The sequence below is a fragment of the Plecotus auritus genome, assembly GCF_963455305.1.
Source record: "Plecotus auritus genome assembly, chromosome: 6".
In the NCBI taxonomy this organism is placed as follows: domain Eukaryota; kingdom Metazoa; phylum Chordata; class Mammalia; order Chiroptera; family Vespertilionidae; genus Plecotus; species Plecotus auritus.
The window spans coordinates 140,820,089-140,848,088 of NC_137773.1; the positions used below are offsets into that span (position 1 = coordinate 140,820,089).

A 28,000-nucleotide genomic window follows, 5' to 3' on the forward strand; every position below is an offset into this window, starting at 1 on the left:
GAGGCGGGCGCAGCGGAGGCCCTTGGATTCGGATCTCGGGCGGAGGCCGCAGTACTAGGGCGGGTGGCGAGCGGGCGGCCGGGGCGGGACGTCCGGGCCGTGGCGGCAGCGGGCCGACGTCTGGGCCGCGGCACAGGGACGGAAGGGGCGGCCGGTCGAGTCGGGGGTTGTTTCGAGGCGCGGACCCGGGCGGCTCGGGCTCCTGAGGGGCGGCTCGGGCCCCTTCTGGCCCGGGCTGGTCCGCGGGGCCGCGGGAGCAGGGCGGGCTGCGCGCCGGTCCGGCCCTGCCCTGCGGCCCGCCGTCGGCGTTCTGGGCCTCCGGACCGCGCGCCCGCCCAAGGGCTGCGGGTCCGGCCGCCATGTGTAAACCTTAAAGCGCCTATAGTCTTTGAAGCGCTTTGATATCTCTGTAGGGCTTTATATTGCAAACTAAATCAAAGCGCTGTGAGTAATCCCGGAAGCTTTTTGACATCTCCGAAGTAGCGTTGTGCAAACTGAAGCGTTTGGTTATCGCGGAAACACGTTGTGGGCTTGGAAACCGAACCGAAGCCTGTAAATCTTGCAGTGGTTTGACTTCTCCGAAGCGTTTTGGCATCTCTGAAACCTAGAGAACTGTGATGGGCAGTGGAAAGAGGGGGGAAAGGTCAGTACCTGACTCTGACTTTCGGGCTTGCCCTCGCCCAGCGGGCCCGGGATGGCAGGAGTCTGAGAAGGGGCAGCCAGGAGGGGTGGTGTTGGAATCCGGGTCTCCTCTTTACCTTGCAGGTGCCCATGGCGTCGGAGCGGCGCAAGGTCAAGTACCACTGGAGCAGCACTACGGAAAGGTGTTCCCGCAAGCGCAGCTGCCTCCGGGAGACCAGTGATGTGGCCCCCTCCAGACGGTCAGCTCATAGCTCTGCGTCGCGTTCCGGAGGGGCCCGAAGCCCCAAGCGCCTGAAAGCCCAGAAGGAAGACGATGTGGCCTGCCCACCGAAGTTGGCCTGGGACTCAACCCACCGCAGAAATTCCTCCTCCTCTTCCTCCTCCCATTCCTCTGGCCCAGGTGTGGACGGGGCTGCCTCCAAAGGCTGCCTGATTCGGAGCACACGGGCTTTCCTTTTGTCAGGGGGCTCCCCTCCGCGCCCTGCCAACCCCTCTCTAGAAGAAATGGCTTCTCTAGAGGAGGAAACCTGTAGCCTTAAGGTAGGTGGCCGCAACGCCTTGCAACCGGTGAAGCCCCTTCCACGTGGCTCGAGATGTTGGGGATGGGGATTTTGGTGGAGGGAGACTAAAAAAGATCATGTCCTTTAAGATCTCTTGGTTCTTCCCAGAGGTCTTCTTCGTGCAAACACCGAAGAGCAAGCAAGCAGTTGCCCACAGAGGTGGCCTAAATTAGTTCCCTGGTGAGGTAGTTTTCAAACTTGGAGGCACTTGGAAAGCTTTAAAACACTTGGGCCTGCCTCCCACCCACCCTGATTTAATTGGGCTAGAGTGGTGGTGTGGTCAGTTCTTCCACAGTTTCAAATGCTCCTCAGGTAATTGTAATGTGCTTCGAGGTTGGAGAAGCACTGTAGTAGAATGTGGATTGCCTGCTCCAAAGGCACATATGTATGTATGTTAGTTGTGTAAATTTAGGAATTGTGCCCTTGTACTTTGGACTACTCTGAATCCGAACCAGGGGATAAGAATTTGGGTTTGGTATGGCTTTTCATTAAAGTTATGGTTTCCAGAATGTTGGAATTCTGGTTGGTGGGGCAAGGGTTGTTTTGCAGGTCTAAACTTTTAGTTCCCCGATGGGAACACACAGGTGGGATTTTGAGTATTTGCAAGGGGACTAAGGAGTGCTTCATAGAGGAAGTTTACACCTACTCATTCATTTTATATTAACGTGTGTTTTTTTGAAAGGGGTAATAAAAATTTCCCAGCTTTTGTGTGTGAGTGTGTGTGTGTGACAGTTGAACATGAGTCTGTTTGAAATAGAAGCAAATACAGTTCAGTCTCTTTTTTGCTGTTTACTCATTAGAGTGAGCACTAGCTAATATCACCAGCTATACTGTGTAAGCTTCATCCACTTAATCAGGTTTTGAACAAATATTTATTGAGGGCCTAGTTTGTGTCAGGCAGTGTTCTAGTTGATTGGGATGCTCCAGTAACAAAAAGATCACTGCCCTGTTAGATTGCATTTTAGGTTTTGGAGCTCTGGGCTTTAAAAGGTGAGGAGGTCTGCATGTGGAAGAGTGGAGAAAAAGTCTTTATTTGGGGTTGGGGGAAGGTGGACTGTCTCTAGAAAAGAGTTATTTTACAAAAGCAATAAAAACAAGGCCCCAAGAAAAGTGGGTTTGTCTTTAAGTCTGTTCAGTGGTTTTTTTATGTGGAACCGAGCAATGAGGCTGTAGTATTTGCCTGTTTATCCTGGAGAACTCTTGTGCTAAGTGCTCCAAGTCAGGTGTTTTCAGTATGAACCTCGCAGAACTTTATATGGTCATGTGGATCTTTTACAAAATTTAATGGTGAATTTAAAAGCTTTGTCTTTGGCATAAGAATACTGAATATACGCCCTAGCCAGTGGCCAGTGGATATGGCATTGGCCACGGAAGGGTCTCTGTTTCGATTCCGGTCAAGGGCATGTACTCAGTTGCAGGCTTCCGGGCTCTGGTCAGGGGCTTGTGGGAGGCAACCAATAGATGTGTCTCTCTTACATTGGTGTTTCTGTTCCCCCCCATTTCTCTCTCTCCCCCTTCCCGCCCCCCCGCCCCGGGCAGCGCCCTCCCTCCGCCTTCCAGTCTCTCCAAAAATCAATGGAAAAAAGGTCCTCGGGTGAGGATAAAGAAAAAAAAAGAATGCTAAATATGATTCATTGTAAATAAGGTGAACATGGGGCTTTGTGCATACAATTTAATCTTGTCATTAATCCTTCTTGATGTAATTTCTGTGGTTTTGGTACAACATAAAATAGTATCAATTGATTAGCCCTGACCTGTGTGGCTCAGTTGTAGAACTGCACACCAAAGGGTCTTGTGTTCAATTCCCGGTCAAGGGCAGGTACCTGGGTTGCAGGTTTGATTTCCAGCCCTGGTCGGGGCTTTCGTGCAGGAGGCATCCAGTTAATGTGTCTCTCTCACATCGATGTTTCTCTCTCTCCTTCTCTTTCCTCCTTTCCCTTCCTCTCTAAAAATCATTGAAAATAATATCCTCAGGCGAGGATTAACCAGAGAAAGTATATCTATATCTATATGTATCTCAATGGATTAAATTTAACTTCTATGGCAATTACAGATAGAGTGAAGCCTGGTATTAGGAGAGGCAGAAACGTTAAACTTGCTTATTAGTCTTTGAGGTATGCTGCATCTCTGGTGGCCTCTAAGCCAGGTGGGTCTAATCCTAGTATGGACCCACCTTTCTCTCATTTAGTCCTAAGGGGTCTTGTTTTGCCAAAATCAATTTAATGGTTAACCATGGAGCAATGAGTAGTCCAGGCCTTTCTAGAAGTCTGGGTTTACCAGTGCCTTGCTTTCGGTCAATAAGCATTTGAGGGTTATTGTGTGCCAAACACTCTGTTGGGTCTTGGAGCCATGAAATGGCTTCTGAGGAGCACACAGTCTGTTAGGAGCACAGTCTGTTGGGAGGGTTGGAGGAGTCATGAGACTGTCTCATGATGTGGTATGGTGGAGTAAAGAGCCTAGAATGGAGGCTGGAGAGTGAGATAGGGGGCAGATTGCTGCAGGGATTTATTAGCCAAGGGAATTTGTATTTTATTCTAAGCCATTAGTTTATACAGGACTCTATACAGAGGGAAGGCAGATTTGCATTTTTTAAAAAATATATTTTATTGATTTTTTACAGAGAGGAAGAGAGAGGGATAGAGAGTTAGAAACATCGATGAGAGAGAAACATCGATCAGCTGCCTCCTGCACACCCCCTACTGGGGATGTGCCCGCAACCAAGGTACATGCCCTTCACCGGAATCGAACCCGGGACCCTTCAGTCCGCAGGCCGACACTCTATCCACTGAGCCAAACCGGTTTCGGCCAGATTTGCATTTTGAAAGATCATTCATGTTGAGTGAGGTTAGAATATAAGGATGTTGATACAGTGAACCCTTAATTTTTCTGACCTTGACTTAATGGGCTTCGGATTTAATGGACAAAAATGCCATAGCCAGTTTGGCTCAGTGGATAAAGCATTGGCCTGTGAACAGAAGAGTCCTGGGTTCGATTCCAGCAAGGGTACATGCCCAGGTTGCCTGCTCGATCCCTAGTAGGGGGCATACATGAGGCAGCTGATCAATGATTCTCTGTCATCATTGATGTTTGTATCTCTCCCTCTCCCTTCCTCTCTGAAACCAATAAAAATATATTTAATTAAAAAAAATTTCCAGTCTGTATGTGAAAATTAACACCCTGGTAATTTTAAAATGTGTTGAACCAAGATTTGATTATAATTATATTAATAAGTTATTTTTCTGTTATTCAGTTATTTTGAACGAATTTTAGCAAATAGGCCATATGTTGGAAAAAACACTGTAGTAGTTGCGCTGACATAAATATTACATATTTACAACTGTAGTCTACATATTTAAATCCAAGAGCCATTGCTTGCAAGCAGTGTCTGGTGAATGATTAGCACATGGTCACACTGCATTGCCCCGAGGTAATCGGTTCTGTTGTCTCTTGGGGTGACTTTCTGCAGGAGTTTTAATTCAAGTTGGTGATATTCCGATGTGTGCTAAACCATGCCCCAGTCATGTGCATTTGTTCACTCAAGGTGACTGGTGAGTGCATGCATTTATTAGACCTATTCAGTATAAATTTAAAATTACAGTAATGCATAGAGAAAGTTTTCTGTGAAATTTAACTTTTCATATATACTTAATTCTAATTACACAGAGGTGTCTACATAAGTAAAAACTAATTTATCAATTTTTTAACATGCATTTGGAAAACTTTATTATATAATAGACTTTCACTTTAACAGACACCCTCCACCCCCTTTGCTCAAATTAGTCCATTATATTGAGGTTTTACTGTATTATCAATCTTAATTGTCTATCTCTAGCACTGCTAAGGGCTCTCCCTAGAGTGAGTTTGTAAACAAGGTGTATAGTATTTCACTCATCTTGATGAATTACAAAATGCCTCTCTTACCTTCCCCCTCAATCTGTACCTCCTAACCCCTTTCTCTGCAGACCAACATGCTGGTTTAGTAAGTATAAGCTAAGGGGCACACACAAAAAACAACGGCATGTTCTTATCTGGGTCCTTCCAGGGTCCCCTCCGCTCTCTTCTACCCACACATCACCTGCTCTTCTGTTTGCTCTGTAACCTTTGAGGGATACACACTTGGCTTTGTGTGTGGTTACCTCTACCCCCCTTTCCACAGCCTCAACACGGAGATCTCTGTTCCAGGTCATAGAATATTCAGGGGGAAGATTGTTTTTAAAATAATTTTTTATTGATTTTAGAAAGGAAGGGAGTTGGGGAGAGATAGAAACATCAATGATGAGAGAGAATCATTGATCAGCTGCCTCCTGCACGCCCTACACTGAGGATCGAGCCCACAACCCAGGCATGTGCCCTGACCAGGAATCAAACTGTGACCTTCTGATTCATAGGTCAATGCTCAACCACTGAGCCATGCCACCCCGGCAGGGGGAAGATGTTTGTTCTAGCCCAGTGGTCGGCAATCTCATTAGTCAACAGAGCCAAATATCATCAGTACAACGATTGAAATTTCTTTTGAGAGCCAAAAACCGACTTCTGCGCATGGGCACGTGGTATTTTGTGGAAGAGACACACTCGAGGGGCCAAAGAGCTGCATGTGGCTCGTGAGCCGCAGTTTGCCGACCACTGTCCTAGCCTGTTGTGGCTGCTATAACAAAATACCACAGACTGGGTAACTTATAAACAACAGAAATGTATTTCCTACAGTCCTGGAGACTGGAAGTCTGAGATCAGAGTTCCAGCATGGTCAGGTGATGGTTTTCTCCAAGGTTGCAGACTTTTCATTTTGTCCTCACATGGCAGAAGGGGTCATGGGAGCTCTTTCGGGACCTATTTTGTAAGAATATTAATTTCATTTTTAAAGAAAAAATATTTTTATTTCAGAGAGGAAGGGAGACCTGGTTCATAGGTACCTCTTCACTTGTGACCCATTTCCTGGTTCATAGGTAGATGCTCAACCACTGAACCATGCCAGCTGGTCTAATCCCATTTCTAAGGGCTCCGCTTTCATGACTTAATCTTTTTCCAAAGGCTCTTCCACCTAGTACCATCATCTTGGGGTCAGATTTCAATATGAATTTTGGGGTGGGGGGAGAGACACATTCAGACCATAGCTAGACTGGGGCATTATGGAATCAGTAGAGCATCCTGCTGGCCAGCCTCACATTGTTTGTTCCTTATCACCTCTAGGACAATTGTTTGAGAGGTTTTCTCAAATTCTAATGGTAGCTGATGATCTTTGTTTATAGAGAAAGTTAAATGTGTCTATTATGAACACCTTCACCTACCTTAATTTAGTCTTAATTTTGACACAAAATTTTATATTCAATAGGAAAGGAAGAGTGGAAGGGAAAATTTGAGCATTTATAATGTGATAGGCTTTGATCAAATATGATTCTCAGTGTTTGCCCTATAGATTCATAATTCTCAGAGTCTTGTGAAGCAGTGTTATCTTTATATATTAGTTAACAAATAGTTACATATGGTTAACAAATATTTGAGCGCCTACTATGTGAAGGCACTGGGAAAATGAGACTTAGGTTAAATAACTTAAGTAGGGCCAATACAGCTTGTATGCGGCAGAGCTGTGGTGTAATGCCAGATCAGACTGGCTTAAAAGGCAGGGTTCTTTCCACTGCTGCCCTCTGGAGCACCTGCTCTGTCCTGGCCCAGCATTAGATGTGAGGGATGGAGAGATGAAGAGGGCAAGATCCTTCCCCTGTGATGCTCTTTGCAAGGTGACACAGCCCAGACACAAGAAACTGTTGTGGCCCTAGCTCGTTTAGCTCAGTGGATAGAGCATCGGCCTATGGACTGAAGGGTCCTGGGTTCGATTCCAGTCAAGTGCACATGCCCGGGTTGCAGGCTCGATCTCCAGTAGGGGGCATGCAGGAGGCAGCCAATCAATGATTTTCTCTCATCATTGATGTTTCTATCTCTCTCTCCCTCTCCCTCTCTGAAATCAATAAAAACATATTAAAAGAGAAAGAAACCATTGTATACCTTGGATCTTGAATGCTAAAGCTTTCTTCACATGTGACCCATTTCCTGTATATTCCCTTAGCAGATGTCCAGTGCTTGGGTGGAAGTCTGTTTGAGAGGCTAGATGTGCAAAGAATAGACTGAAAAAAGCCTTCATCATAGTGCAGTGCATGGAGTGTTGTAACAGCAATATTTGAAGTACCAAGGGTCAAAGGAATGGGTGACAAATCACAGGGAAAGTTCTCGTAGAAGAGGTATCATTTTAGTTCTGGTGGACAAGGAGGAGGAAAGGATATTTCAGGCAACAGGAACAATGTGAGTCCAAAAATTGTCAGGAAATACTGCTGGTCTGCAGTGCTTGGGGACATTACTGGTTCCTGTGGGTCCTCCTTCCCCTCTTCTCCAGCATCTTTCTTCATTCCCACGCACCTGGCTGTATGAAGAAAGGTGGGAAATGATGTGGCAAATAAAGGTTGGGGGGCAGCCTGGGAAGGGGTTCCAATGTCATGCTCAGGAGTTGGGGATGCATTCTGTAGGCAAATGCAGAGCCATTGAAGGGTGTTAAGCAGAGGTGTGACATCGCCAGATTTTAGAACTTCTGGCTCATTGTAGAGAAAAGATGGGAGGGAGTAGGCAGGAAGCTTGTTAGGAACTCTTGAAAATGTTCAGTTTGGGCACTCTCCATCTCTGGAGCACAGCTGAGCCTTTCCTGTGTCTTCTCCCCCACCCCCCGCCCCTACTTACCTTTACTCTTTTCTCTCCTAAGCTCCAAAGGCCTTTTCTTTTGCCTCTAGAAGTAACTTGTTTCCTGAGCCCATATTTTTCTCTATAGGTCACTTCTACTTCTGTGACTTTATAAATAAAATAAAGGAAAATATGATTTGAGAGAGAGGGAAAAACATCAATCATTTGCCTCCTGTACGTTACGCACCCCAACCAGGGATTGAACCCACAGCCTTTTGCCTTTTGGTGTATGGGATGACGCTTCAACCAACTGAGCCACCCAGTCAGGGCTAAATCTCGCCTTTTCAAAGCCAGTTGTTCTATCTCTGCTCTAGTACTTTCTGTCTAATCTTGACCTTTATAGCCTCCTATCCACTGTTGAAACTCTTCCTCAGTGATCTTAGGTCCTCATGGCCTTTGACATCTCAGCCTTCGATACTGCTTCTCAACTTTCATATTTTCCCTATTCTTCCTTAGTTTCCAGGGTGTTAGAGGGAACTTGAATTTGAATCCTGCTTCTGCCACTTAAAATTCATGTGACACTGCCCCTCTCTGTAAGGAGGGGAACAGCTGGGGCAGCTCTGTAAATTTTAAGTATATTAAAGTATAAGGTATGTTTTTATATCCCTTACCTTTTTTGATTCCCACAAGTACAATCCTGATATTCTCTACCATGGTTTGCAAAAGGCGGTCCATATACTGAATGTGGCCTGCTAGGTCCTCACAAATTTTAAAATTTTGGGAAGTTCCCATTAAAAATATATGCCTCTAGCCCCAGTGTGGCTTAGTTGGTTGGGCGTGGTCCCATGTACCAAAAGGTTGCTGGTTTGATTCCCTCCCGGTCAGGGAATGTGCCTTTTTGAGAACTCTTTCCCTTTCCCTTCCTCTCTCTCTAAAAACCAATAAAAAATCTTAAACACACACAAGCCTCTAGTTCAAACCTCTGCCTTGAACTCAAGACTTAAGTGACCTCCTTCCCTTCCCCACTTTCTACTCCCTTTCCTGTTTAATTTTTCTCCTGGCACTTTTCACTCTCTAACGTATACTGTTTTCCTTTCCCTTACCAACTAGAATATAAACTCCAAGAAGCTGGCATTTTTTGATATGTTTTATTGAAGGCTAAACCCCAGATCAGAACAGTGCCTACTGGCACATAGTAAGTGCTCAACAGATACTTGTTGACTGGATGAAAAATACATTAAATTTGAAATTTATAGTTTTACTTGAAAAACCAGAATCTATAACTTTGCGTTTGTACTCCCAACTGGCGCAGGTGGCTTGAGGTGAGGAGCTGTGGCCATTCAGAAGGTACAGGGGCTCCTCAGTTTGCTGTAGACCACGCCTTCCTATGTTGTTTTACACCTGGCCTGGGGGAACAAGAAAAGGGCAGTTGTTCCCACAGGCAGAGGTGGGGCAATCAAAGAAGGGGTGTGGGGCCTTAAAGCATAAAATGAGACTGAGGCAAGGGTATGGCAAGCAGAGGAAATAAGATGTGCCAGTGACAGTGTATAAAAGGGCATGATGGACGCAGGATGGCAAGTGATTGGTGGCAGTCACAGAAGCGGGTAGTGGAGAAGTGGGCTGTGAAGTATAGCTGTGTCCTGTAGGGCAGGCCCAGGCAACCTTCAAATTTATTTTTAATATTATTAGATTTTCCTAAATAAGGGTATAAATAAAACAAAAATAGCCCATAATCTCCTTTCCCAAATAATCCCTATAGACATTTTTTTAAAAATGTCTAACGCAGGGGTCCTCAAACTTTTTAAACAGGGGGCCAGTTCACTGTCCCTCAGACCGTTGGAGGGCCGGACTATAGTTTAAAGAAAAAACAAACTATGAACAAATTCCTATGCACACTGCGGGCCCGGGACGAGTCGGCTGCTAAGCAGGACAGGCAGCGGCACCCGGCGGGCCGGATAAATGTCCTCGGCGGGCCGGATAAATGTCCTCGGCAGGCCACATGTGGCCCGCGGGCCGTAGTTTGAGGACCCCTGGTCTAATGTGTTAGAAAATTCAGAGATTAAAAATGAAAGTAAAAGTCACCTTTCCTGTCCATCTTCCCAAAGTTAATAGCTGCCAACAATTTAAGTACTTTGAGGGAAAAAAATCTTATGCCTCTACTAATACTTAGATTTATATATAGGGTGTCCCAAAAATGTATACACATTTAACAGCTGTTAACTCAGTTGATGTTTCTTTTCAGATTTAATCCATTGGAGTGAATTATTCAAAGTGTGAATACATTTTTTGGGACACCCTGTATTTCCAAAGGTTTAATGATTTTCTTTTAAACAAAGATATGTGCTTCTTGGCGGGGGGGGGGGGGGGGGGGCGGGAATTCAAATAGTACAAGAAGCATATAAAGTAAGAGCTAAAGCTCCTTTTTCCTCTTTCCCCTTAATCAACTCAAAGATAGCCATTAGAAGAAACAGTTGGTCTTTCAGACTATTTTTGCAAATATATACATGTAAGGCATTTTTGTCTGTTCAAATGTGAATTTATACATTGCGCTTGTTACTTAATTACTGAATAGCATGGACATCAGAGCTCCTTCATTCTTTTTAAAAGTTGTATTTGTTTACTTTAATCAATCCCTATTGATGGACATCTTTTGAATGGACTCTGCTTTTTCTCAGTAGAGGAAAAGGATTAGCAAGTTTAGTGTGGAGTTTCTTACTAATTGTTTGAGAGGAATTTAATGCAAGTGAATTGATAGTGCAAGTTGTAGGGGCTGTAGACTGCCTTGGGATAATGGCAAGTCCAGGTCACAAGTGGGGTGTTTGGAGTGCACTGCTTTGGGGATGTTTCTCAGAAGATTTATGGAGCATTCTTACACCAGGCTGGGATTAGACTAGATCTGAGTTTCACAGCAAATTAATATTGTGAGCAAGTAATTTAGCTTATTTCCTGTGGACTCTGGAATGGCTGCATGTGGAGAGGAAGAGAAGAAAGGGGCTGAGACTTTACTTGCATCTCTGAGGAGATTGGGGTGAGGGGCTAGGTCTCTTGATTGACCCTGGAACTAAGGTACCTTTCAAAACCAAGGTTTTGATTTTGGGGGAAGGAGTTTGCAGAGAACTTCAAGCAGGCTGGGGGTATAGTGGAAAGCACACTGCCCTCAGGAGTCAGAAGATTGGCCTTCACTCTTCACAGGGCCCATGGGTTCCTTCACTCTTCGTTGTGGGATTGGGTTATCTGGTTTCTGGAGACCTTTCCAGTACGAAAATGTTAAACTTGTTTTGCCTGGGTGTGTTCTGAAGTATGTGGTAGTCCTTGCTCTTAAGGAGCTAGTGTTAGTAGACTGTTCTCTCAGCTCATTCCTTCCTACTGCAGTATGAGGATGCTATCTGATAAGTGTGAGAAAGTGAACATTAAGAAATAGCAGCACACTGGTGTGGCTCAGTTGGAGTGTCAGCCTGTGCACTTAAAGGTGGCGGGTTCAATTCCTGGTCAGGGCACGTACCTGGGTTGCGGGTTTGATCCCTGGTTGGAGTGTGTGTGGGAGGCAACCAATCGATTATTTCACACATTAATTTCCCTCCATTCCCCCTCCCCTTCCTCTTCCCCTCCCATTAATATAAAAGCATGTCCTTTCCCTCTCCCCCTCCCCTTCCCATCAATATAAAAGCATGCCCTTGAGTGAGGATTAAAAAAAGAGAAAAAAGAAAAAAAGAAATAGCGGCAGTTCAGTCTCTTTTACAGTGGATGGGATGGAAACCATCACTCGAAGAGAATCTTTGCCTTGGACACTATCACTTTCCCTTTGATTGGTGGAGTGCCACTGGTGTTTAATTTGCCAAGTGCTTCATGTATGAACCGATCTTTTCATGATCTGTGTTTTCTTCCAGGTTAATTCCAAAGATAGTTCTCGTAATTCCACGAATTCTGAGTTTGCAGCTGAAGCTGAGGGTCAAAATGATAAAATTGAGGAACCAAGCAAGGTTCAGAAAAAGAAGAGGGATAGACTTCGAGACCAAGGTTCTACAATGATCTACCTGAAGGCTATCCAGGGCATCCTGGGAAAGTCGATGCCAAAAAGGAAGGGCGAGACTGCCACTAGGGCAAAACCAAACACAGCAGATCATCCCAACCGTGGAGAAGGACCAGCCAGGAGTGTCACTGTGTCTACTCCTCAGAAAGAGAAGGAGGCGACCCCAGAGGTCAGAGTGAAAGAGGAAAAAAAGGCTGTGCTGGAGAGAAGCAGCTTCTGTGACAGGAGGGTGGTGATAGACCCTCAGGAGAAACCCAGCGAGGAGCCACTTGGTGACCGAAGGACAATTATTGACAAGTGCTCTCCACCCCTAGAATTTTTGGATGACTCTGACTCTCATTCAGAAAGCCAAAAGGTGAGTCTTGCTCATGTCGAGCATGGGGGTTTTTAGTTCTCTTGATTAAATGTAGTATTTGTTCTTTCTGGTTTGAGCCTAAGTGTTATTCATTAAAGCAGTGCTTTACTTACTCAGGATTCCAGGCAACAAATTGATGGTTTTCTTCTAAAATACCTTTCAGAGTTAAGATAGCACCAACCTGAGATTTCTTTTTTTTTTTTTTTTTTTTTTTTTAATTTATAGGTTTGTTAGGATATGGATTTGCCAGCTGTACAAAAACCAAAATAACAGTGGCTTACATTAAATAGAAGTTTGGCTTGAGGAGGATGACTCCATTGTGTCAGGGACCCTGGTGCCTTCTGTCTTGATGCTCTGCTGCTCCTCAGCAGTTTCCTTCCTGTGATCTGAAATGACTGCTCTGACAGGACTCAGTACATTACATTGATCAGTCCAGCCAATAGGAAGAATGGAAGAAGAAAGTACACTCCCTCCCTTTTAAGAGCTTGGCTCAGAAGTTGTCCACATAGTGTCTGCTCATATCTATTGACAAAAATCTAGAAATCTGGCCAACACCTAACTGCAAGAGAGTCTGGAAAATTAACTTCCATTTGGGCAGACTTACACCCAGAGAAACTTTTATTGCTATTAGGAAGGAGAGAGTGAGCCGTGGCTGGATGGCTCAGTTAGTTGGAGCGTTGTCCTGTACACCAAAAGGTTTCGGGTTCACTTCCCGGTCAGGGCATATTCTTAAGTTGCAGGTTTGATCCTTAGGTTGTGGGTTTGATTCTTAGGTTGGGGTGTGTATGGGAGGCAACCCATCGATGTTCCTCTCACATTGATGTTTCTCTCTCCTGCTCTAAAAATCAATAAAAACATATCCTCAGGTGAGGATTTTAAAAAAAAAAAAAGCCCTGGCTGGTGTGGCTCGGTTGGTTGGAGTATGGTCCCATGCTTTGGAAGGTCATAGGTTCGATTCCTTGTCAGAGCACATACCTAGGTTGTGGATTCGATCCTCAGTCAGGCATTGAAGTTTCTCTCTCCCCGTTCCTCCCTCTCTAAAAGTAATAATAATAATAAAAAGCTGTGGTTTTCAAAAGCCCTCTAGAGATTCTGATGTGAAGCTAAGTTCAGGAACCATTGTACACAACATTTATCCTGCAAACTAATTCAACAAATATTTATGAACACTCACTATATACTAGACACACTGTTCTAGCTGTTTGGAAGACATCATTGAAGAAAATTGAAATACCTAACCTTGTGGAACTTAGGTTCTAGCAAACTTGATTTAATGCATTGTATAGTTGTCCTGGTCACTATGGCACCTAGTAATGTAAAATAACCATTTTATTTTGCTCTCAATTTTGTGAATCAGGAATTCAGAAAAGTCCTGACTGGGCATATCTTGCTTTTGGGGTTGGGAGGGGATCTGTTATGTGGTTTCATTCATATATTGGGACGGCTGCAGTCTGAAAGCTCAACAAGACTTGACATCCAAAATGTTCACTCACAAAAAAAAAAAAAAAAGTTCACTCACACATTGGGCAGTTGATGCTGGTACCTATGTATGACCTCTCTAGCAGTGGTCTTGGGCAGTATGATTTCTTATATGGTGATTGGCTCCCCCCAGAGAAGCAAGCTGAAAGAACCAGGGGAAGCTACAGCTTGACCTACCCTTGGAAATTACGCAGTTTCACTACTGCACTCCATTGGTTACAAGTAAGTAAGTAGGTTGGACCAGGTTCAAGGACAGACCACCATCTTTCATTGGGGATAGTGTCAGAATTTGTAGACACATCTTAAAACTGCCACAACTGAAATCCTGACCAGGTAGCTCAGTTGGTTAGAGCATCGTCCTGATATGCCAAGGTTTCAGGTTTGATCTTTAGTCAGGGCACATATAAGAATCAACCAATAATGCATAAATAAGTGGAACAACAAGTTGATTTTTTTTCTCTCTCCCTTTCTCTCTCTCAAATCAATTAAAAAATGTTAAAAACAAACAAACACAAAAATGGCCCTGGCTGGTGTGGCTCAGTTGGAGCGTTGTCCCATAGGCCAAAAGGTGGTAGGTTCAATTCCTGGTCAGAGCACATACCCAGGTTGCGGGTGGTTTTGCATTTTGAATGTATTAGAAACGTGTTGTTAGAGATGAGATTCCTGGCACTGCTTTTTTCTAATATCCCCAATACACAGAGCAGTTTTTCTTAAGAGGGATCATTCAGAGAGAGAGTGCTGATATAGCATCCTTTTAGGGATGGCATTAGAATTTATCCCTGATTTGACTGTTCATAGCTATAACCTGGCTCACTTTCTGGAAATAATAAGAATCCTAGGTGACAGGTGAGTTAAATGAGCCCATGCAAAGCCTTCACCATGGCCAAAAAACAAGCCAGAGCTTATGTTCTGTAGATGACAGAGTATGGGAGGCTGTCTTCACGCAGGAAGGCTAACCCTTTGTTGCTTCTTTTCTGCAGCCTAAAGAAAGGGAGGTGGTGATAGAGCACACCTCCTCAGGAAGTGACTGGTCCGACGTGGACGAGGTCTCCACAGTCAGATTCTCTCAGGAGGAGCCCATCTCACTGAAACTCTCAGCAGTTCCAGAGCCTTCTGCCTTCCCCACTGACTATGTCATGTACCCGGCTCACTTGTACAGTAGTCCTTGGTGTGATTTTGCCAGCTATTGGGCCAACAGTCGCAAGACTTCTAACTACCCCTCCATGGGCAGCAGCAGCAGTGACACATTGCAGGCTGGGAAGAGCAGCCGGGGCCTCCTGAGTGATTATTCCCCCAACTCTACAGCGAGCTCCCAAAACACCTCTAGAGATTTGGAGGCGACAGAGGAAGGCAGATCCCAGAATTCTCGCTCATATCATTTCTCCAGAAGCTTACAAGAGAAGGTGAAGGAGAAAAGAACATTCCAGGAGGAGACGCCACCCCGTTCTTATGAAGGACACGCATCTAGCTCTCTGCCAAGGAGCCATCTAGAGCCAAACCTAGAGGAGGGTTTCATTGATACCCATTGTCACTTGGACATGCTCTATTCCAAGTTGTCTTTCAAAGGGACCTTTAGCAAGTTCAGGAAAATTTATAGCACCTCCTTCCCTAAGGAATTTCAGGGCTGCATCTCTGACTTCTGTGATCCCAGGACACTGACAGATTCCCTATGGGAGGATTTGTTGAAAGAGGATCTGGTTTGGGGGGCCTTTGGCTGTCACCCTCATTTTGCTCGTTACTACAGTGAGAGTCAAGAAAGAAATCTTTTGCAAGCCTTAAGGCATCCCAAGGCTGTGGCATTTGGGGAAATGGGCTTGGATTACTCTTATAAATGCACCACACCTGTCCCTGAACAGCACAAGGTAATGGGGTTCTCTTTAGTTTGCTTATAATTTTGTGTGTGTGTGTGTGTGTGTGTGTGTGTGTGTGTGTGTGTGTGTGTGTTTTACATTCTTAGTTTATTAATCCTCTCATGAAAAATCTATACAGATAAAGCCACTGAAGAATCTTGCTCATTTTTGCTAGCACCAGCATTGGCCTTTGCAGTTTCCCTGACTTCCATTCTGTTCTTGAAGTCTTATATGGGCTTTTTTTGCAAACCTATGTTTGGGTTCTTTTTTTTTCCCATAATACAAGGAATCATAAATCATGCCAAAGCCACTTGTCTTGCCACCACCAAAGTGGGTTTTGAATCCAAATACAAAGATGGTATTTGGTGTGATCTTAGACATTTTGACTAGTTTTTCCCAAATTTCTGTCTTAAGTACTGCTGCCTTCCTGGGGTGAAGAATGTCAGTGACCATTGGTTTACACTAAAGTAGTCTATTGGTCATGAACTTCCTGGTCAGATAGTTAACTATGTTATGATGGCAATCCACTTGCTTACAATTTTAATTAATTTAAATCCTTACCCCAGGATACGTTTTATTGATTTTTTTAGAGAGGAAGGGGAAGGAAGGGAGGAGAGAGAGAGAGAGAGAGATCAATGTGAGAGAAAAACATTGATCAGTTGACTCCCGTACTTGCCCTCACTGGGGATTGAAGCCATAACCTAGGTATGTGCCCTGATGACGCCCAACCAACTGAGCCACCTGGCCAGGGCCACTTGTTTACAGTGTTAATTCCTCTTTTAGTTGTTGAAATCTAACCTTTGGGGTTTTCTACTTGGGAGGGAGGTGCCTATTTTAGAACTAAAGAATTAAGAATTTCTAAAAATGAAATTGGTCTTATCCAGACCATCTATATGTCTTTTCTCAAATTCTTCACAAGCTATTTCTTTCAGCTTTACTATAAAGGGATGGGGGAAAGTGATAGGTACTTTATGACTTCTTATGGTTAATGATATGTATCAAAACATTTTCTTTCTTGGGAAGCAACAAATTTTGTTTATTTTTATTCTGATTTTAAAGTTAAGTATGCCTATTGTAAAATATTTGGAAAATACAAAAATGTTATAAAGGTGATAATTTCCCATTCTACTAGAGATAACAACTATTACCATCTTAATATTTTTTACTCCCAATATCTTTTTAGCATGGAGATTTGGCAGGGTATGAGTAATTTCTGATTTAGGCAGGAGCAGGACAAGGAGAAAGACCCTCACACTATGCATGTTGCCAGGTTGAATTTGTTGTTGTGCTGTTTTTCTCTTGATGCCTGTTAATTCTGGGTTTGCATGCCCAATATGCTCAGGCCTTGGTGAGCGTGTATGGATTCCAGCCTGGGCAAATTTGGTACCAGCTTTCTCTTTGGTGCTGTCTCCAATCAAACTGGGGCATCCTCAGCAGTGCACTGATGCTGTGTGCCATTGATACTGGCATCTGTGGATAGCTGTGTGAATTAAAAGAAGGAATTTTCAGAGTCAGTGGTTTCTTAATTTTCCTTTGATCAAAGAGAAAAAATTCAAGGAAGGTATGGTGCCCTTCTGCTCTAGCAGAAGACTCTAGCCCAGGGGTGGGCAAACTTTTTGACTCGAGGGCCACAATGGGTTCTTAAACTGGACCGGAGGGCCGGAACAAAAGCATGGATGGAGTGTTTGTGTGAACTAATATAAATTCAAAGTAAAGGAGCGGAGGGGAGAGCAAGAGAACCGGATAGAACAGCCGGATCCGGCCTGCGGGCCGTAGTTTGCCCATGGCTGCTCTAGACCTTTGTACACTTTTAGGAGATAGATATTCCAGTTTGAGTACAGTTGTCCATGACAGCTGTAAGCATGCCAGGCTTAACAGTTAATTTCTATAAGAAACAACTTCAGATGTTTCCAAAGGATTTTCTTTTAGACGAATTTGCTAGGACCTGTTAAGTTTATTAAATTCTGAGCAGCATGATTTTGACTTGATCTACATTCTGACAGGTGGGTGAGAGTTTATGTGTGTGAATGTTTTCAGTTTTTTACTTGAATGGGTTTCTAGTATAGTGTTTCAGTTTAGAATTAGGTTTCAATTCAGAATTAGGTTTGTCTTGTACATTCAAATAATCTCTTGTCAGAGTTCCTTTTTGTTACTAGGACGTTTACAATTTCTGACTTGAGACAGTGATTTATTAGCCAAAAACGAATGGAACAATAGCTAAATCTGAAAACAGGAAGAATAGATTTTTAAGAAAGTGAGACAAATATTTAATATTCTGCTTTCCCAATTAGTTTCTATGGCACAGGGCAGGTGTGGTATGGAGAAAGAAGATCACAGTTCAGAAATGTGTACACTAAGGTGACTGGAAAGAGGAGGAGGAGCATTATATTTAACTAGAGGCCCAGGGGGTCCCTCAGTCCAGCCTGCGCCCTCTTGCAGTCCGGGAGCCCTCAGGGAATGCCCATGGAGAGTGGGCCTACGCCATCAGTCAGACATCCTTAGCGCTACCTTGGAGGTGGGAGAGGCTCCTGCCACCACCACTGCACTCACCAGCCGTGAGCCTGGCTTCTGGCTGAATGGCGCTCCCCCTGTGGGAGCTCACTGACCACCAGGGGGCAGCTCCTGTGTTGAGCTTCTGCCCCTGGTGGTCATTGCGTGTCATAGTGACCGGTCGTTCTGCTGTTCGATCAATTTGCATATTAGCCTTTCATTATATAGGATTGTATAGTTAATGTTTATTGAATGCTTGCTGTGTGCCAGGAAATGTGCTAAGTATTTCACAGTAACTTTTCCTTTTATTAAATCATCGTGGTATCAGATCTGCATATAGAGTTATCTAGGGCATGCTGACTGAACTTGAAGTTATAGCATAGGGTGATAAATAGAATCTTGCAAGTATCATTTGGCTTGGTGAAATTGGATTCAAGACTGGAAAATGGCAATTCAAGGAAGTAAATTGTTGGCAGGGGTAGGGCTGAACTGTGTAGAAGAGAGGAAGATAAGGTATTTCTGTACAGCTCTATGGGAAGAGGATGCCATGTTCTTGATGTAAATCTAAACTTGGGCACCAAAATTAGAAGTGTATTAGTTGAATGTTGGCATTGAGTTGCATTTGCCTACAAGCAGAGTAGTTGGCAAGTTCTTGGTGTGTCCTGAATATTTTATCTGTGAAGGGAAGAAGAAAAGCCTATGGAAGGACTGTATCTAACCAAGTGAGAGGGTGCTAGCTATGTCTGGTTCCTTTACCTAATATGTTCCAGAAAGATTGGAAAGTAGAGAAAAGCAAAAGAATGGGCGGGAGGGGGTGGGGAGGAGGGACACTAATTATTCTGCTATCCAGAGCAAACCATAGTTAACTTTTCCTTGCTTATGTGTGTTCATAAATTTAACTGTTTACTGGCCTGTTTAATTCCAAAGAGTTAGGTCCTGGATAGTTTGTGTGTGAGTTGCACGTTATCAGCCAATATATTTATCAGAATCTCTTGGTTTCTGGAGTTGGAAAGCCAGGGTGAATAGTTTGTCTCTCCCCTCTTGGGCTGGGCAGGCTGAACCAGATTGCTTCTGTCTGTATTTGTGTTTGACTGGAATGAAGTATTGAGGTAATGATTATGCAAGAGCTACTGGGAGGGCCACCCCCAAGAGAGACTGATTAACTCTGGAATCCCTGGAAATAATGGATCTTGGGAACCTGATTATGCAAGCAGAAGAGAGTAATTATGCTGGGTAAATAATTTATCTGCACTTCATTCACTCCTGATTTTTTTATTCAGCAAGGTTTCTGATGAGGACAATGCTCTAGATTTGTCCAGCCCAGCCACAAGCTCCTGCCTACTAGCAATTCTTCCATCTTAACTAACATCTATGAAATTCAGATGTGTTTTACAAAACGTTATTTATATATTTATTTTTAATCCTCACCTGAGGGTATGTATGTATGTATGTATGTATGTATGTATTTATTTTTTAGAGAGATAAAGAAACATCCATTGATTGGTTGCCTCCCATATGTGCCCGGACCAGTGATCAAACCCAAAACCTGGGTATGTGCCCTGACCAGGAATCTAACAGTGACCCTTCAGTGTATGGGACGATGCTCCAAACAGCTGAGCTACCTGGCCAGGGCCAAACATTATATTTTAAATACCATTGTCCCTTGGAAAATTGCAAGGGAAAATTGGTGGCATGTTTTATAAGCACTTGTCATAGAATCAAGGAAATATGTGTTGTATATACATGCTTTTTAAAAAAGAAATTAGGAAATTAAAAAAAAATCGGTTTGAAACATATAAAAAATATGTATTTTTTTCCTTTTTAAAAATATATTTTTATTGATTTCAGAGAGGGAGAGAAATATAGAAACATCAATGATAAGAGAGAATCATTGATCAGCTGCTTCTTACATGCACCACTCTGGGGACTGAGTCTGTAACCCGGGCATGTGCCCTGACTGGGAATTGAACCATACCTCCTGGTTCATGTATTAACGTTCAACCAATGAACCAAGCTGCCCGGGCGAAAGTAATCGTTTTGAATGTTCTGTTTCATTAAATATACTTTGAAAAAATATGCTTTCTTACCAGCTGTGTTATAGTCCACCCAAAGAACTGTACTAGTTTAACTGCCCTAAAGAATAATACTTTTGGAAGCAGGAATTAAACGTTGGAATTATAATCTCTTGCAACCGCCTGCCTCTGTAGGGGTTCAAGGAGGGCTGATGTGTTCAGGAGAGCATCCAGCCAGCTATAGATATTGGAACTAGCCCATCTTTAAAGCCCCTACCAAGCATTCTGTGATTTTGGTTCTTTTGGTCATTTTCCTTTAGTTGAAAATACAGGTTAAACAAGAGTTACATTAGAATTGGTACTGGCTCAATGCTTCTGTTATGAGAAGAGGTAGCAGAAGTGTTAGATTCGAAAATGTCATTCTCAAGTGAATGTCACCTGACTCAAATTACCAAAAGCATCTTATTATTTTTTTATTTTTTATTTTTTTAAATGTATTTTATTGATATTTTACAGAGAGGAAGGGAGAGGGATAGAGAGTTAGAAACATCGATGAGAGAGAAACATCGATCAGCTGCCTCCTGCACACCTCCTACTGGGGATGTGCCCGCAACCAAGGTACATGCCCTTGACCGGAATCGAACCCGGGACCTTTCAGTCCGCAGGCTGACGCTCTATCCATTGAGCCAAACCGGTTTCGGCAGCATCTTATTATTTGATGTAAAAAATACAAAATGAATTATATTCCATAATTGAAAAAACTACTTATGAAAACATTAAGATGAGGTAATTTGTTTATAATGAATTAATACTTTTGTTCTAAACCTGGACTTGTTGAGGAAAAATTAAGGTCTAGCCCTACTTTTTCATTGAAATCATTAACAGTATGTGTATTTCATTGATAAAGATTTAAAAATAGCTAGAGTTTTATAAAAAGAGTATATCATATCTGGAAGAATATCTGATTTTGGTTGAGTAAAGAAAATATGTCTAGTATTTACCTGAAAGCCAGGTATTGATATTGAGTATGTATAGGAAAAGGTGTAGAAGGTAATTACCTCTTGGGAGTAGATCTGGGGAGGATGAGGGGAAGGACATTTAGCTTGTACTTTCTGTTCTTGAGCCCCATTCTGCCCCTGCAACCCCTAATAAGCCTTGCATAGTGGTTGCTATGTGAACTTCCTGGGTTCAGATTTGGCAGCACTACAGTTTCTCAGCTGCAAGTTACTTGACTTCACTTGGAGCCACGGCTCCTTCAACTGCAGGATGGGCTAAGAGCAATACTTAACTTAGGGTGCTTGTGAGGGATATAGGTTATAATGTACCTAAAATGCTTTGAGTACTACCTGGCTCTTTAGTAAGACCCATTAAGTCTTATCTGTTACTGTACATTATAGTTTAAAAACACAGAGTTGGAGACAGTGGAGCTGCCCATTGGACTAGGTGTTCTGGAGGTAACAGACTTCTGAAGTGGCTCTAACCTGCATGTATTGTCACTTTGTTTTCTCCCAGGTATTTGAGAGACAGCTGCGGCTGGCCGTGTCTCTAAAGAAGCCCTTGGTGATTCACTGCCGAGAAGCTGATGAAGATCTGCTGAGCATCATGAAAAAATTTGTGCCCTCAGACTACAAGATCCATAGGTTAGGCGGGAGCTTCAGTGGGCAAATGAAATGAATGCTTCCTTTGTCTAGGGCTGTTAGTTGGAAAAACGAAAACTCAGTAGGAGAGCATGGATATTATTATGTTTTTATGTAGTATCTTTAATAAATATTAGGTTGAACCATATGAAATTTCTGTTATTTAACCATTTTTTACTTACAAAACTGCAACTTCATATGGTTTAAGCTAATACCTTAAATCATCAATGAGCAAGAAGGGGGCTTTTGTGACCTCTGTCCCGGTGGCAGGTGAGAATGGAGTCTCAGTTTTCAGAAATGAGGGCTGTTGATTTCGGGAAAGACTGCTGTAGAGTCCAGTGACTTAGCACACAGAAGATTCCTGGGCACCTGAAAAAAAATTTTCTTTTTTGAATTTGAAAGCTCATTGAAGTGCAGGATGTGAATAGTATCTAGAGGTTTTTAAGTTCACTTTGACATACTCTCTGATCTCTTACTGTGTACCTGTCCTGGCTGTTAGTTCAGCTGTGGGAGACAGGTCAATCAGCTGGTTACTTCTCTACTGTAGAGAGTGTGGGTCTGAGGTGGGCATATGGTACTGTGAGAGCCAGAGCAGGGGCCATTAGCTAAGCCTGACTCTAAAGGGATCAGGAGGCAATGGCTGGGCTGGTTCTATCAAGATGAGTGCGATGAGTTAACTGAGAAAAGCAGGGAGTCTAGAAACCCAAACCAAGTCTTGACAGGTGGTAGAAATGGGTGGGCCTGTCAGGCCTCTAAGCTGCTGCCTTTTGGGTGTCTAAGCAGAGAGTGAAGCCTCTGACTGATGGCACACATCAGAGATGAAGCACAGTCACTCAGCCCTTCTGGTTGGTTTGTTGTTTTTTCATTGCTTCATTTTGGACTGCCTGTAAAGGAATTCTAAAGATTGGTCGTAGGTTGAAGGAGGCTAGGATGGTCCAACAAGATGTTGTGGCTGGAGGAAGGCCTGAATTTCCAGATTGATACACACACACACACACACACACAAATATATATTATATATATATTATACTAGAGGCCTGGTGCACGAAATTCAGCCTGGCCTATGCCCTCTCACAGTCCGGGAGCCCTTGGGGGATGTCTCTGTGGGGAGTGGGCCGACAGTCGAACATCCTTAGCGCTGCTGCGGAGGTGGGAGAGGCTCCTGCCACAGCTGCTATGCTCGCCAGCTGTGAGCCCGGCTTCTGGCTGAGCAGCACTCCCCCTGTGGGAGTGCACTGACCACCAGGGGGGCAGCTCCTGTGTTGAGTGTCTGCCCCCTGGTGGTCAGTGCATGTCATAGCACCAGTCGTTCTGCTGTTCAGTCTATTTGCATATTAGCCTTTTATTATATAGGTTAGGATTATATTGTAGTTATATTTATTATATTATATTATGAACATGGAACGTGAACAGCCTTCAAATTAAGAGAAGAAAATTTATTCATAGTCTCAATCCCTGATACATTTTTTTTTCCTTTGAGTTCATTTGATTGCATGGACATAATTTTTACCTACTGTAGTTGTAATATTAAAGGGGCCACAGTTTTAAATTCTTCTCTTTTTGTGTCATAAGCATATCCTGTCCCTGTATTGTTGCTGGTAATTATTTCAAGTGGCTTTATAGTATTCTGTGGTGTAATGGGTTGATGGATGAGCATTGCTCACTAGGAGTCATCTTGGGTCTTACTGTGTTGGAACCAGCTCTTGTCTGTGTTTACTGTGGAGTCCTTCCTTTGGATGCAATCTTTCCATTTCTGAATATTTATCCACAGAAAATAATTTAAAAGGGGTTATATGTCTAGAGGGAGTTGGGGGCTGCTGCCCAGGGGATTGTGAGAGAGTGCTGATCTGGACTTCTCTTCTCAGGCATTGCTTCACTGGCAGCTACCCGGTCATTGAGCCCCTGTTGAAGCACTTCCCGAACATGTCTGTGGGCTTCACGGCAGTCCTGACGTACTCTTCTGCCTGGGAGGCCCGGGAAGCTCTGAAACAGATCCCGCTGGAGAGAATCATTGTGGAAACTGATGCCCCCTACTTCCTGCCTCGACAGGTAGGGGTGTCTCCAGGCTGAGTGGAGGCACTGAGGAGAGGGTGGGGAAGTGGGCGGTCACCCTTACAAGGTTGGCAGGGCCAGAGCCCCAGTGATATCCAGGTCCCACCCTGGGCTGTATAGATGTCTCCTTGTATTGCTCTGCAGAACCAAAAGTCTAGGGGGCTGAGAAGCTGAAGGGTAACCACTCTCTTCCAGGCAGTGCAAAGCCCTACCCTGTAGAGGGTAGTCCAAGGAAGCGTGGGACCCTGCTCACCCAGAGCCCCCCATGACTAGGACTCTCCCTGCACCTGCAGGTAAAGGGGTCTCTACAGGGCAGCCCCAAAGAGGTCCTTACTGGGGAAGGGCCGGGGAGGGAGCTCTGTGTAATGACTGTGCGTAGACAGCTCAGCGATGTTCTGAATGCTTGATATCTTCCAGGTTCCCAAAAGCCTTTGCCAGTATGCCCACCCAGGCTTGGCCTTGCATACAGTTCGAGAGATTGCCAGGGTCAAAGATCAGCCGCTGTCCCGCACCTTGGCTACCTTGCGTGAGAACACCAGTCGCCTCTACAATCTTTAAGCAGTGAGGGTGCAGGAGTCTTCTATAAAAGGTCATAAAATTTACATTTATGTTTTTAAAAATCGGGACAAAAGCTTCTTTTGCTGCATTTTATTAATGTAGAGAGTAGAGAGTAGCCTGATTTGTCTTAAGTGAATTTGGTTTGAAACCTTCCTTTTCTCTTCTCTACCCTCCAGGACGACCAGTGACCTAACAGCATAGGCTGGGTTTCATCTCTGCCTGGGTCCAGGACAAGGGTGTGTTTGGAGAGCCCATTGGAATGGAGAAAACCAAGATAGGAAACAGGATGTTTTCCTTGAAACTCCATCATAAGGCTTTTGATCCTGGCTATGGGTAGGGCGGGGGAGGGGGGCTGGGGGGTGCAGTGGAGGGAGGGGGGGGAGCAGGGAGGGGGTTGCCTTCCGGCCACATGCTCCAGGGCAGTCAGGGAAGAAAGAAAGGCTAGTAGAAGGGTGCAGCAAGTTTGCCAATCCAAATCTCTGGTTCTCTGCAGCCTGTGTTTTTGAGCAGTCTGCGAATAAAGTCACCCTCCTACTAGTCTAAGCCCATGTTGGTGTGTAACTTGGTTCCTGGTCCTCAATTCTGAGAATGAGCTACCAGTGGGAAATCATCTATGGGGGATCTTCACTGGAGACTGGTGAAGTCATCCCCCTGCAACCAAAGGAGTCATCCCTCTCTTCCCTGGATAACTCTTCAGTTTGGCTGTCACTGTTGCTGTGTCAACTCTGCATCGGCACAGGTGGAAGGACTCGACTACTGGTTTCATTGGGTCCATTGCCATCAATACAGAGGGGGAAGAAAGGCACTCATTGTCCAGGGAAAATCCTGGCTGATGGAGATCTGGACAGATGGGGGAACTCAAGGAAGAGGCCTTCTTGAGGAAGAGGACCCCCAAGAAGGTGTTTCTACTTACTGATGCCCACAGGGCTGCAGCTCGGCTGTGTTAAACTGATAAAGGTCCAGCTTGTAGCAGAAGCTACTTGCTAGTATGTTGGTGAGGTCTCAGCCACCTTTTGTTCCATTTTTGCTCTCTTTCCCTGGAACACTGGACCAGAAATACTCATTCTTTTTCATTGCATATGACAGCCTCTTGTGTGTCCCTCCCAAGTTGAGAGGTAAATCAGTTTAATTCTTCAAAGCTCTGCTGGGGTCACTCAGCCATGTTCTGTTGCCTTTGCCCAACAAGCAGGCCTGATGTCTGTAAATCTCTCATTCTCCCTCCGGGCGGTCTCCCTTGCCTTTGCCTCCCTGTGTCCTTTCTCTGTGTTGGAAATGAGAGACTCTCCTTTGACTTCTGAGCAACTGGGTCATCTCAAATTTTAAGCTGTGTTCTGTTCCCTGCTGGTGCCTTGTAAAGGTATATTCATTACAGGCCCTGGAAAGTTATAATGGTCATGGGGTAAATGTAAGGACACTCTGCACTTTGTCCAAAAGGATCCTTTACCCCAATCTGCAGTGAGACAGGCCACCAAATTCCTTGTGTGTTTCTTAGAACCTAGTGGCTTAAATCATAAAATCCATCACTTAATGCTGGATTTCGCTAGGTGATTTTGGAAGGTACATTTGAGCCTTGTAAGTTAAAAGGAAATGGGCTTAACATTTTTTCTATATGGTATTTCTGTTTTGCCCCTGTGCACAGTTGTTGGCCTGAGAAGTGGGCCTTGATTCCCTGTTGACCTTCCATGGATTAGTTATGCGTTGTTTGTGCCTCATGTTTGCCAGTGTGGGGAACTGGGGGCTCGTTCTCCTGCTTGGAAGATTTGGGGAACTGCTAGATATTTCAGAGTGCTTCATTGTCATCCAAATGAACTACAGCATATATATCTCCTTCATAAGCCCTGTATGTCAATACTGCCTACATGGGAAACCAGCTAGTCCTGCATTAAAGGGTTAAAGTAATGACTAAATGGATATCTCAGAGCCTATGCAGTCTTCCTGCCAAGGCAACGCACAAGGTGCTATACACTTTTATCTCTAGGATTTAGGATTACTTCTGTGCTGTGGCGTGAAAGCTGGTTGGCAATGTTTTTGATGTTGGATGGCTGACTTGATTGTTTTTGCTATGCTGCTGGAATGCCTCTGTATTACCCCTATCCCTGGCCATCAGTTTCTGAAAATAAAGGGATAGGATTCCCAGCCAACTCACATGCTCTCCACGTTTGTTTAGAGTTCTCAGAATGAGAACAGTGGTTCAGTTGTTGGCCGACTTCGAAACTTGCGAACCCGAAGGTCTGACATTCTCGAGTATACATGTTCCTCTCTGCAAAATTGCATGAGATAAGACATGGTATCTTCTTAAAAGTTCTGCTGCCTTTGAGCATTAATGTTTATTTTACACTTTGGGAACTCAGAAATACTGCTGCTTCCTAGCCTTTGAAAACTATACAGATACCTTTTCTTTTTCCAGAGCAGTGCAGTAAGAGGAAGAAATATCGAGTACACGGGTGTGGTACTGATGAATCATTTGTACTGTTTTTTGGACTGTGAAATCCTGATGCCTCTGGGTAGACTGGAGGAGATTCTATTTTACTACTTGCATATGTATTTAACTCGATCCTCTAATTTTGTATGGAGGTATTGTTGAACACAAATGCACAAGCCAAAAGTAAACCTGGAAAAAGGAAGGCTCTGCTGCAAGAAGTTAAACAAATTTGAAATCTCTTAATGCATCATCTTTGAGACGCAGTCATTGACTGCATTTTCAGCATATTCCTTCACTTTGGTTCAGTTTCCTTTCCAGTTGAACACACAGTTGACTGTGTATACTCAGTGATAGTCTGTTTGTGGCTGAAAATCTGTTGCTCTTGGTGTTTCTGGTGTTTACATCTTTCTCTCTGTATTGAGTTGGGATTAATACTAATCATTTGCTGTCAGGACCTTCATTTTTACGCCACTCATTTTATAAAATAAGGGCAAATGGCCACTGAAATATTCAGTGATTAAACAAACTCAGTCAAACAAAGATGGCAGCAGAATTGCTGATCAGTGGCTAGCCAGCCCTTGTAGTCCCTGTCAGTGCTCATTTGGAGTGGATTCAGATTAAGGAAGGTAGCTAAGCCTGGGTCCCCATTCTTCTGTTTACATGTTGCCATAAGGGAATTTCTGAGCACACACCTGTAAGTGTATGATGAGTTAAATACATGTGCTAGTATACTGATATACTAGGTATATCCTAAAACACAAAATAAGCTTTTTATAAGGAGAATTTTTTTTCCTTCAACAAATTTCTCGTTCACCCCAAGGGTAAATACATCCCATTCAGAGAACCTTAAGTTAGTGGTATCATTAAATAATGTTAGAGGAATAGGTTTAAGAAGGGTGACATAGGACCTTGTTTGAAATGCTACATTTTTTTCAAGTGTGTCCCTTGTTTCCTTTGATGTTTTATTTTGCCAATTGTTGACTTGAAGTTGACCCAGTGTATTATGAAAGAAAATAAAAAACAGAAACAAGCCCTGGCCGGTGTGGCACTGAAAGGTTGTTGGTTCAATTCCCAGTCAGGACACATGCCTGGGTAGGGGGCATGCAGGAGGGGCAGCGTATCAATGTTTCACTCTCACATCAATGTTTCTCTCCCTCTCCCTTCTTTTTCTAAAAGTCAATAAACTTATTTCATTTTATAAAACAAAAGAAATCTCTTGGACCCTAGGCAGCTGGGCAAGAAAATACCAT

The 28,000-nt window shown here is 43.8% G+C and overlaps 1 protein-coding gene across 2 annotated transcripts; it reads left to right on the forward strand.

The window, feature by feature from the left end:
- Positions 1-27,943, forward strand: TATDN2 (TatD DNase domain containing 2). Of its 2 annotated transcripts, none has more exons than XR_013960803.1 (8): positions 1-643; positions 766-1,182; positions 11,753-12,250; positions 14,710-15,591; positions 21,594-21,721; positions 23,584-23,767; positions 23,966-24,063; positions 24,188-24,307. XR_013960803.1 is itself a non-coding variant. In XM_080672087.1 (8 exons), exons 2-7 carry the CDS (start codon positions 772-774, stop codon positions 24,326-24,328), a joined length of 2,244 nt encoding a protein of 747 aa, XP_080528213.1. In that variant the 5' UTR covers positions 2-643; positions 766-771; the 3' UTR covers positions 24,329-24,359; positions 24,505-27,943. The 2 variants fall into 2 exon arrangements, 1 of the variants encoding a protein (XP_080528213.1); XM_080672087.1 differs by lacking the exon at positions 23,966-24,063 and adding an exon at positions 24,505-27,943 and having other exon boundaries at positions 2-643; positions 24,188-24,359.
- Positions 27,944-28,000: the final 57 nt, after the last annotated feature.

Excerpts from the sequence above, each read along its gene's own strand:
- TATDN2 (XM_080672087.1), top strand. The coding sequence starts at position 772 with ATGGCGTCGGAGCGGCGCAAGGTCAAGTACCACTGGAGCAGCACTACG. Across the intron at positions 1,183-11,752 it reads AGGAAACCTGTAGCCTTAAG|GTTAATTCCAAAGATAGTTC; the intron begins GTAGGTGGCCGC and ends GTTTTCTTCCAG. Across the intron at positions 23,768-24,187 it reads CCTACTTCCTGCCTCGACAG|GTTCCCAAAAGCCTTTGCCA; the intron begins GTAGGGGTGTCT and ends GATATCTTCCAG.